This window comes from Egretta garzetta, unplaced genomic scaffold, assembly GCF_000687185.1.
Source record: "Egretta garzetta isolate BGI_Z169 unplaced genomic scaffold, ASM68718v1 scaffold725, whole genome shotgun sequence".
In the NCBI taxonomy this organism is placed as follows: Eukaryota; Metazoa; Chordata; class Aves; order Pelecaniformes; family Ardeidae; genus Egretta; species Egretta garzetta.
In genome coordinates, this window is record NW_009259599.1 from 38,128 (window position 1) to 49,415 (window position 11,288).

Below are 11,288 nucleotides of genomic sequence, written 5' to 3' on the forward strand. Positions count from 1 at the left end.
CAGCGCGGGGAAAGGCCGCGGCTTCTTCCCCCCCCCCCGGGCAGTTGGTACCACACGAGAAACAGCGAATGAGTGAATGGCTTTGGCAAATTCATACGCGTTTTCCCTTTTGGATTTCACATTAATTACAGAAGTCTTCCATGCAAAGCACAGAGAGTTTCAGCTTCACGACTCCCCTCTCTCCAGAGCAGTGAGAAAGCCCCTCAGCGGGGTAATAAGGACCTGAGCTTCCCGCTCAGGAGTAAAACATAATAGGAAACAGCTTTTTTTTTTTTTTTTTTTTCCTTTTTTTTTTTTTTTTTCCCTTTTTTTTCTTTTTCCTTTCTTCCTCGGAACATCGTGAACACATCCAAAGCGTAGGAGTGTATCCTAAGTGCAAATGTTTTTGCTACACAAAGATAAACGGTATGGTAAAGTTCATGGGGAACGGAAAGCAAACGGACAGCAAACGGACTCCGAGGTCGCCGTCTCCCATCCCAGGCCCTCGCGCACGCGTCCCAGACGGCGGCTTTGAAAAAAACCCCCCCGTTGGCCACAGAGTCGCTGGACAGCGGGAGCACAAAGTAACTTCGGGGAAGGCAAAGACATTTTCAATGTAGCATACAAAAAAAAAGTTATGTATAAATAAAAAAAGCTGTATAAGGAACTGCAGAGCTTCAAGTACATTAAACCCTGAATTCAATGAGGCAGAGGTTTCAATTTTAAAGTGACTACTTCGTACCAGCGCCGGACATCCCCCCGCCCGCCTCCCCCGCCCACCCCCGTATTTCTGTAAAGTTTCAATATATACAGATTTTATGCTCATTGTTAATTACGTCTGGTAATTGTGTCTTTCCCATTCTATCCTGAAATGAAGATCCCAGGTGGTTTTTCAGAAGAAAGGCCAAAACAGAACATTCCAGCCCGACTATTCCACTTCATCAGATTCTCCAAGACCACGGTGGTGACCAGAGAAGGTAATTTGCCCCCCAAACCTGCCTTTAACGTTACCCTTCCTGAGCTGCAAACGCCTTCAGCAGTCTACGGCTAGGACAAGTCTACCCTAATCATCCGAAAGCTCCAACGCTTGCACCGTGTGTTTAGAAAATGGCAGTAACCAACCCCTGCCCCACCTGGGCACCGGCTGCAGAACGCCGGCGCGGCGCTAAGGCTCCAGCAGACCACAAAACCCCGCTGGCTTTGCAGAGCGACTCGGGCACCGCACGCTACGGAGAGCGACAGAGCCGGAGTCAGGCGCGCGGTGCCATCCCAAAAATATAACCCAAAAGTAAGGGGAAGGCCTGACGCTGCGTTCCAGTTCGGGAACGCCCGACAGCCCTAAACAGCAGATTTATCACCAGCAGGTCCCGCGGGCCAGGCCTCGGCATGTAACGCCCGAACGACCCACTGTTCCCCATCTCATTTCAGAGAGCACGCACATTCAATTCAGCAGCTGACTGATGCCAATTATCAAACCACAGCTGTTAAACCTTTCCCTGACAAAGGAATTGCACTGTTATTCTGTCCAGCCTGCGAAAATGTAGTTACAACGCACGCGTGCTTTAACGTTTTGTGTTTGGCAGGCAGAACAACCCCCTACAGCCGCCCGGACACTCTGCATTGGGCATTTCCTTACATCTCAGAACGTTAAAGCTTTTTGAAAGATTCACCTTCTCTCCAAGAGCGTGAAATCCAGTTCAGACTTTTTGTTCGTAAATATGTACGAGCTTATAAGCCAATCTCCTATCTTCCCTTTTAAGTCCAAGCTCAGCTGTTGGCTGTTATTAATTTTTTTTTTTTTTTTTTGTTTTGTTTTTTAGTGGAAAAAAAGGAGCACCTGTAAGAAGTTTGAAAACAGAGTTAACCAAGACATCAAGTGGCAGGGCCCAGGAGCAGCAGCAGGCCTCCATTCACAGCATTTTGCAAGTTTTTAAGCCTTCTGTGAACCTCGGCACGTCCCGCGATACTCGGCGCACCGGCACGTCACAGCAGTACGTCTCACGGGGCAACTGATGGTCCATGGCTCTCGTCCACTCCTTGCCACGTCAAACGCTCGTGAGGGCGTTCTGGTGCTACCCCACCGTTTCCCTCCGGCCAGGAAGTCACCAGGGACACAGAATGGAAAAAAGCACGTAGGTGCACTCAGGCGATAGCACATGTGCAATGTGCAGAACGCTCCACGAGAAAATCATTTGAACGTTCCCAAGCCTAATAAATAATAGAAAGTAAACACACCGGGCCTGACGGACACTGTAGCAAGAGCTATGTTCGGAATTTCTGAAAAGGTCAAACACCCCCACCAGTAAGAGCTTAAAAAGAGACATTTATCACACAAAATGTTAAGAAAAATAAAATCCTTTTTGTAAATTTTTTTTTTTTGTAAAAAATACCAAAATATAGCACTGCTTTCAAGCAAGAGTAGTGTTTCAGACATTCACTGTAGTATGGACCACAAGGTGAAGTGCTTTCCAGATCCTGTTAGCCCTCTGTACCACGAACTGACCCACGAGATGCCGGTGCAGTTAAGCCACCCGGGACACCCACCCGTTTGCAGGAAAGGCATCTGCGGACCGTTCAGAAGGCGAACGGCCAGATCAGTTAAATGGCACAGCAGCTGCTTAAAGAGATTGTAGTGTATTTCGTAATTTTACCATTGCACACAAAAGAATTTTCCCCCTGTACGTGAATTTGAGGATGAGAAGGACGTCAGCCAGAGGCGAGACGTGTTCTAAAGTCCCACGTGTACTTTTTCATCCTACTATACTTTCTTGAACCAAGAAGCCACCATGTTCCTGGAGGTTTATGTAAGGAGTTTTCCAGAGACAAGGTTCTTAATTCAAAGGCTTAATTTAGCCAGATGCCAGCAACACCTGATATTAATTCTTTTCACTCAGGATTGTTTTCAATACCCATCAGCAAAAAGCTAGTGCGAAGTTAGCCAATACCAAGCTATATATCCAATACATAGCAATATCCAAGTCAAAAGTACACTCTAGCTACACCGGGGCAGGGGAGATGCACGGTGCTTTGTAAGACGGGGAGAAGATTCCCCAGCAACTAACTTCAGCCTGGGGAAACAAAGGCCCCACAGCTCCTTGCACAAGAAATGGGGGAGGAGAGGTTTCAAAAAGAAAATCCGGAGCAGGAACCTACCTAAGCTGCTTCAAAAGCCTCACTGAAGGAGCCCATCTCTCCACTGATCATTAACAGAGGAAATCTGAGAGGAAAACTGTCTCATGAGGCTGAAGCTGGCTGCTGTGAATGCGGCCGGCTACCCAGGCAGGAAATACCCTGTTCGTGAAGAAGTGCTGAGATTTTTCTTAGCTCCATTAACAATGAAGATTAAAGTTAGAAGATCAGCCAAAAAATCCAAACATTCAGTCAAACCAAACATGCACACAGGTCAGATTCCTTAAGCACTCAAATTTCTTTTGAAGCTAAGGGGAGTCTGAGAAGGCGGCAATGAAGACTCGCACCAGTGTAACTGCCACAAACCAAGCACAGGCTTGGCAGACGCCAAGTACACACATGCAGAACCCTCCATCAAAAGAGGTCAATGGCAGAGCTCCCACAGGCAGGATTAAGACTTCAGTTCCGAGCGTGCTGCAGTGTGTGACTGAGGCTGGAGTCTCTCCTAACTACAAAGGTTTTCCAGATTAGACGGGACAAAGGAATGACCATGGTGCAATTCAGCTCTTTCTGCATTTCCACCTGTCTGCAAACACCGGTTACAGCTCTCAAGCAAGGAACCATGATTTCTTCCCTCCTTAAACAGCGCTGGATCTCGTGTTACAAGCACTTCCAAGACGTCACACACCTGATTTCTCATAGGAAAAGCTTTAGAATAACACCGGAAGTTAACATGATATACCACCTACCTTCTCAAAATGCCTTTGAAAGTACTGGAATGGAGGCATTTCAGGGTCACCTGGTCCGAAACCCACATCTGCCTTTATGGCATCTCAGTGTAACACAGAGTGGGGAGGCTTTGTTCTTTTCATAAACTAGACATAAAAGTTACGTTGGCTTTGCTGTTTTGTTTTTAAAGACACACTGACTGATCAAACCCAGATCTTCAACACCCTTTAAAAATTAAATAAATAAATATGTTGCTATGCTTTGCTTTCTACACTCAAAGGACATATTTTAAACAGAATATTCTTTTCACTGTCAGAAGGTCTACGTTTTTCTTTGAAGGCCAAGACGTTTCTGGTTTCTAACAGTAAGAGCTGCTGTAGCACATTCAAGGGTAAAAGAAAGACCAAACAATAAAAAACAAACACCACTGCCTGCTTCTGCTTTCTAAGATTAAATGGTCCCGTTCCCAGTTCGCACACGACGGCTCCAATGCCAAAGACTGAATGTGTCATAGCAGTCTCTTCAAGTTCATCGCCTGTTTGCCCCTCTTCTCCCCTCCTTTGTTTGTTTTTAACCAAATTCACTCCTTTGCTTCTTCTACAGGATTCTGCGGTTCCAATTTGCACTTTATCTTGCTCCAGTACTCGGGTGCCACAGGAGATTTGGGGTCATGTGCAGAGCAGCAGAGACGGCCATCCAACGCTGATGCCACCAGGGCTCCCTTCTCGTGATCTTTACAGAACGAATGAGGGCAAAACTCACAGAATGAAACTGCAGGATTGCTACAGACGTCGCACTGATGCCACGGACATTCCCACTTTCCTGAGGATGGGAGGGGAAGGGAGAAGAGAGAGACAGGAGGCTGAAATTAGTGCATTTAGGGGACAGCACTGGTCTTTAACCCTTACTCCATGCTGTAATTGTTCAGATGAATGCAAAGGAAGTTCAGAAAAATCAGCTTTTACTGTAGTTGCTACTTCTGTTCCTCATTTACAAGAATCTGACTGGAAACAGTTGTTAGTCATTTTGCGTGGTTTAGGCCTCATTTGGCTCAAAACTTTGCTGCATGCATAACCAGAGCTTAAAACAGTTACATCAACCTCCTTTGGCATCAAGACACCAAATACCCTTGCAGGATGGAGAGTTTGGTTTGTACATTTTTCTGATTTGTTAGCATCTCTTACTGATCTGGACACAGCACTCACTCAGACAGGTATCTCCTTAAACTTAATTTAAGTTTTGGTTCGACTGCGGTATACTTTAATGTAGAAGACTGAATGCATTAGTTTTCAAAAACAAGTGAGAAATAGTGCAGAGAAGAACAAGTTGTGTAAAAATACCTCTGAGCATAGAACCCTGCAGATCTCCCAAACCATTCAGACGTGTGTTTGTACGACCACGTGCTGAACTCGGACTGCGAGGGTATACTGAACACAGGAAAAAAGGAAATCACAGGCTTCTTGCTGCGGCGTCCGAGACTCGCTGAAGTTAGTGTTCAGAAATAGAGAGCACTCTCCTTCACAGGGACAGGACACACCGCACTTACAGTGTGTTGAGATCCGTGTCCCCAAGCGCAAGCATAGCACCAAGGCGGGACTCCAGACCTCTAAGGAAGTTGTAACTAGCCTATCTGGTCTGGGCTAACCCTCGCCCTGAACTTCAAAGAACAAAGCCAAACAAAAAACCCTAACTCAAGTTGCTGCAGGTGCTCGGATGCTATCATGTCTTTCTCCAGCAAATAAGCTCTTTTGAGGACAGCTTCCATGTTTCTGACATGCTGAAAAGGCACGTGACAGATTCAGCTTCACTCTTGGCAGCCTTTTGGTTCATTTAATCATAGACTAATCTGGACTTCCAATTACTTTCACCAAAGTCTTTGGAATTGGGAAGATTAAAGAGATAAGGGTTGTACTGCTGAATAATTTGAGCTCTGGCTACAAAAAGCTATGCCTCAACATGGAAAAAGTCAAATGGAAGATACGTGCCATCAGGATACAGCAGATAATTTAAACACATTTACGGATTAACCGAGCCCTACACATCATGCTTGCCATGTCAGTGGTTTGAACTGTCACTTGATTTGGTGACCTTGGGATATCAAGACGATGCTTGTATTTCAATCAAAATAAGAGGAGGAAATGTGATCCAAGAAAGGGACGCAACAAGAAGAATATTAAAAAGTATCATGACGCCTCTCTGTCCATCGGTTCTCACTGAGGAACACTGTCCCCTGATGTATTTCTAAAAATGAGGGGTATTGCGAAAGCAAATATGCTGCATCTAAAGTAAATGAATGCTGCATTTCAGCTCAAACATTGCCTTGCTGCAGGAAGGAAGAGATGAACAGGAAACCACGCAATGGCTCTTACCAAAAGGTGGTTGAGTCAGGTTAAGGCATAGGAGGTGGTATGCTTTGGGACAGTCCTTTTTGTCACACATGACTAGTTCTCCCCCATCTCCACACTGGAAACAGTTGTCTTCATGCATCTGCTTCTGTTCCGTTTTTATTTTCCTTTTCTTCTGCTTTAATTTTGCATTCTTCACCTTCTCTTCATTTGCTGTTGCAAATGCTGTCTAGCAATTACAAAGATCACAGCATACAGTCACTTTATAAACCCCTTGCATTAGAATTAATTTAATCAACTTTGGGTTATTATTTGCACAAGCTATGCTAAAATTAAATCCACTCAAAAAAGTTTTTAAGCTGTAAGAGCCAGAAATGCCCATTCACGTGTATCTGAGTTAACACAATTTGGTAAATTAACGTCACCCTAGACACAATAGCACTACAGTGGATGACTGTGACTTTCAAGGGTGAAAATATTACATAGACCAAGGTAAAAAGTTAAATAAACCAAACCCCTCTCTTTGCCCTACTCTCACTACATCTCTGGATTAGGGAAGAGCAGCTTCAATCTTCATCCATGTACCTTTGGACGGACTCCTAGGAAACCACTGCAGTTTTCTGCTCCACAATGACATTCGGTCCTACCATTGCCCAAGCAATCCAAGTTGTAATTAAATGTTAACTCCATTCCTGAAATGAAAAGAAAAAACAGTTCACCCACACAGACACAGAGGAAAGACAGGCTTGTGACAATGACATTTCATTAGTGGTTCTCTCTTCACAGCCTGGGAGATCTAGCAGCAATGTTTTCAAAGGGCAAGCTTGAAACGGGGCATTGATTTCATGAACTCTGAAAGTAGCAAATTCCGCCTAGATCAGACATTAAGTAGCAGCTACACTATCACACAGACCAGCCAAAACAACAGATCAGGTAAAACCCTTCACATGGAAAGGTAATACCAGACCAATACTGGTGAAACGCTGTGGTCAGTGTTTACATGACACAGATTTAACTGTGCTTAGCAGCAAACCCTGTAGTTAGCTTTAGCAGTAGCTTTCAGCTTCAAACCATTTCTAATTATAAGCTTCTCGCTAAAACTGGAACTCAAATATTTGGCTCCACTCTAATGAACGGCAAAGTTCCTATAAATGTCACTGATATTAAGTAACTTCAGAGAAAAAAAACCCACGGCCAAGTTAGGAATGCAGCCATTCCAAGACAAGAGCATGCACGCAGAACAGTGTCATCTTTACCTGCAGGAATATCACACAGAGCAAAGAGCCCGACTCTAATGTCACCATTCACTGTCCATTTCTGTGTTTCACAGTTTGGATTACAACTATGGTTCATAAAACGAGAATAATTCCCCTTTGGGCCAGCGTCTATTATCCGGTCCTTCAAATAAAAAGACAAAGACACATTTAGTATTTTGAAACAAATAAAAGGTTTCATGCTGCCACGTGACTACTAACAGCCAAGGCAGCAAAAAATATGCTTATTTGAAATTAGTTAAAGGTGCTAAGTTTTCCCTGCAGAGTTAAGTTTTATGAAAAGGCATCTGAGCGTTTGTGCTGACAGAACTGAAACAGGCACAGATTGCACAACCTGAGCTACAGGCTGTTTCATCTCTTCACCCATTCCATGGAAGAGAAACACAGACGTTATCCTCCTGCCCACACTCCCACCCACCTGAGTGCCGGCAGGAGGAGAACATCAAACACAGGATGATGCTTCTGCCAGTGTTTTGCCCCTGGTTTCAGCCAGCCATGAGCAGTTTATATTGAACAAGACATAATAATTACCTTTGTTACAGTTAACATATAAAAATTGGTTACGCTGTTTTCATGTGCACGCTTGATCCGCAATCGGCACTCTTCTTCGTCAATTAGCTCGCCAACATATTCATTCACAAATTCACCCTGACAAGTAAAGGAAAACAAAAAGAGAACCATGCTTAGCACAGAAAAAAACCTCATTTCCTATACAAATATTCTCCAGTCGGCACAAAAAGCACTGAGCTTTAACCATCTAGTAGGCCAGACGCGAATGTGCAGATCAGGTATTTGTTGTCTGAGCAATAAGCCCACTCAAAATAAAAAGGCTGCAGAGCCAAGCACTGTTTCTGTGTTCACTACAGGAGCCGTACTTGCCAGTTCTCTATAACCCTTTAAAGTTCCACACTGTCTTTTAAAAAGGACAACAAGACAACAGACTCCTAAGGCAACGTGAACTATCACAATGGTGAGTATTCTCACTACATACTTCACTTTCATTAGGACTTTTAATAGTCAGTAATCTCAGAACATTTGTGGTAACAAAGTTCTAACGAAACACAGATTATACAAAAATTGGAAATTTAAAAAAAAAATAATTGCTAAAAAAACATGTTTAAAAGTAGCCCTCCAGGGCAACAGCATGTTTCCAACTTTTACCTAAGGGAATTCAGAAGAGCTGGGATGTGATTGATACCTTGATACAAGGAAGTCAGTACTCAGCACTCTTGAGCATCACTTCACTGCCAGTTGCTGGTGGTTTAGAACACTGTTAAAAATAGCTATTTGAAATACTCAAGTGTCCAACAAGCATCTGATATTTCAAGAAAAACTCTCGTAACATACGGTACCAACATGTTAACAAGCGCTACCCTGTCAGCTGGGCTCGGGGCAGACGCCTGGGCAAGCGACTTCTTCCCCGAAAGGGCTGTCAGGCACGGGAAGGGGCTGCCCAGGGAAGGGGTCGAGTCCCCACCCCTGGAGGGATTTAAAAGCCAGGCAGACGAGGTGCTCAGGGACAGGGTTTAGTGGTGGACTTGGCAGTGTTGGGTTAATGGTTGGACTTGATGATCTTAAGGGCCTTTTCCACCCTAAATGATTCTGTGATTCTATGCGACGGGGCTCTGGGCAGTAATGCCTGTCCCTGCACGCCCTCGCCTGCGGCTGTCGAACATGAGTGAAGAAAGTGGTAAATGAACGGGATAAGGGTGGAAATCAGGCAATTTGGGTCACGTTTCTGAGAGGTAAATCACCTAAGTGACTCAGAAGCCTGGCACTCGTGAAGACTGATTCACAGTTTGGAATCGTCCGAGCCTTATCTAACACACATTCCCTTGATAAAAATCACGTAGGTGCTTCTGAAAATTTTAGTCCAGATCAAAGGAGAAAAAAAAAAAAAAATCCCTTCACTGCCAAGTTGCTTTCAGTTCAGCCTGTGTGTTTGGGAACACCTGGACAATTCAACAGAACCACCAACAGTTTTCAGTAAAGCTCTTAAGGGACACAAATACATTTATAAAGTTTGCATATTAAATTCACAGGGAATCTACTAAAAAAAAAAAAAAAACCAAAACCCCCAAAAACCCCCAAACCTGCTACAAAAATTCACCAGGTACTTGGGAAAGGAATAATCGTAGCATACTGAAAGGTTTTTAAACACAGCTTTCCCCCCCTCTATTCCTCTAGCTACTTGTTGTCAAATCAGTCAGGGGTGCATAGGCTGAAAACAGTCCCAAACGCAGTCAGAAGTTTCCGCCCGTAACCGAGGGAGCGGTTAACAGCATCCTCACCAAAACTGGCCCGTTAAAACACCCCCAATATCACCCTACTTACAAGCGTGCTTGTCACAACCCGCTACATAATATTTCTCTCTCTCAGATTTCTAGAGACTGTAAACTACATTCTAAAAAGCCAAGGAGGTAGATGTGCAGTGAAAATGGACAAAAGCAAAGAATTCACAGTTGAAATTACTAAACGTAAGCCCAAAGCTTTCCTCTTGGCCTTGCAGGACCTCGTCAGTGGGCTATCCTACACGCTACCGGTGTGTACAGCTAAATATCACATTGCTTAATGGTAACAGAATCCATTCAGGATCTCTCTGCTTTTTCTACATTTTTTGATTACACTGGCAGCTAACTCCTCATCCCACAGCCATCGTCCGATCCAAAACATCACAGCAGAATTTCCAGTCTGGAGAGCAGCCACTTTCTCTCTGCAGAGCAGAGCACTGTAATCCTCACATCAAGTTCAGGTCCACCAAGACAAGGCCCGTTGGCTCGCGATGAGAAGCTCTGGGATACTGCTGCTGCTAGGATGAGTGCAAATTCAAACTGAAGGAAATATGAAGGCAACCAAGAGCAAAAGAGTTCTCTAGGGCAGAGTCCTGAGGACGTGGGTTACATGACAAAACCAACTTGTCCTGATGCCTTAAAGTGTCCAATTCCATCTGTGGGCATAACTGCTCTTCTACTCTTCAGGTATGCTCAGCCACCTCCTTGGTCAGAAAAAACGAAGCCTGCATGAGTAAGAGCAAAACACATCCGTCCATCAGATCCATTCCTCTGCCGGGCAAGTCAAAGCAGAGGTGAAATCCAGGCCAATCATGCTCACGCTTGCCTCGAAGTACAGCAAGACCGCAATCCAGCTAGACGAGGATTCCCACACTCAGATATGCAAGATTGTGTTTTTCTGTATCAACTGCTGCGTATCCCACCAGAATCCCAGACTGGTATCCCCAATAATACAGCGTGCAGCGACACAGTGTAAAGGAAAACTGAAGTGATCCACATCCAACGGCTTTCTGACAGGGAAGAATAATATTCCCATTCCCCCACCTCACCGACTGTGCCCCCTACTACTCTCAAAAGATGCCATCCATTCTAGGATTTAAGCCAAAGTCCATAACGTTTCCTCAGGCTAGTCAGTCCTCGCTGCTTTTTGTTACAATAGCAGCATCAGCTCCATCAACAGAAGTCTTGTATCTTCATTATTCTTCTCTGCCTTCTTGAACTTCTAAGAACCTTTAAAGTTTGTTGTCCAATGCAGCCGGATCACCTCCAGCATTTCATTAATCCCCTGCGTGTTCTCCTGAAACAAATCCAGGCTGAAGAGTTGAACGCCAGGAGGGTGAGAAAGCTGACTTGTTACCAGACGTCTCTAAGAGTAATATCGCAAGAGTATTACTAAGAGTAATAGCCCCTGAAAAGGGGCTCACAATCCAAGCTGACGCCACCCACCCTTTGAGCTTCTCTCATATTTTGTGGTTGACATTTGCTGGCTTATGATAAGGACGAGGAGAAGAAAAGGAGAAGAAAAAAAAAAAAAAAAAAAA

At 44.5% G+C, this 11,288-nt stretch overlaps 1 protein-coding gene across 2 annotated transcripts in view; it reads right to left on the minus strand.

Annotated features, from left to right (window-relative positions):
* Positions 1-1,732: 1,732 nt before the first annotated feature.
* NSD3 (nuclear receptor binding SET domain protein 3) overlaps positions 1,733-11,288 on the minus strand; it is a 37,593-nt gene continuing 28,037 nt past the window's right edge. For both annotated transcript variants that reach the window (XM_009638283.2, XM_009638281.2), the window contains 5 exons: positions 7,988-8,104; positions 7,439-7,580; positions 6,768-6,874; positions 6,207-6,411; positions 1,733-4,659 (listed from right to left, as the gene is read on the minus strand). In XM_009638283.2, the coding sequence (XP_009636578.1) occupies positions 4,418-4,659; positions 6,207-6,411; positions 6,768-6,874; positions 7,439-7,580; positions 7,988-8,104 (813 nt within the window). In that variant the 3' untranslated portion in view covers positions 1,733-4,417. The remainder of the gene's footprint in view (positions 4,660-6,206; positions 6,412-6,767; positions 6,875-7,438; positions 7,581-7,987; positions 8,105-11,288) is intronic.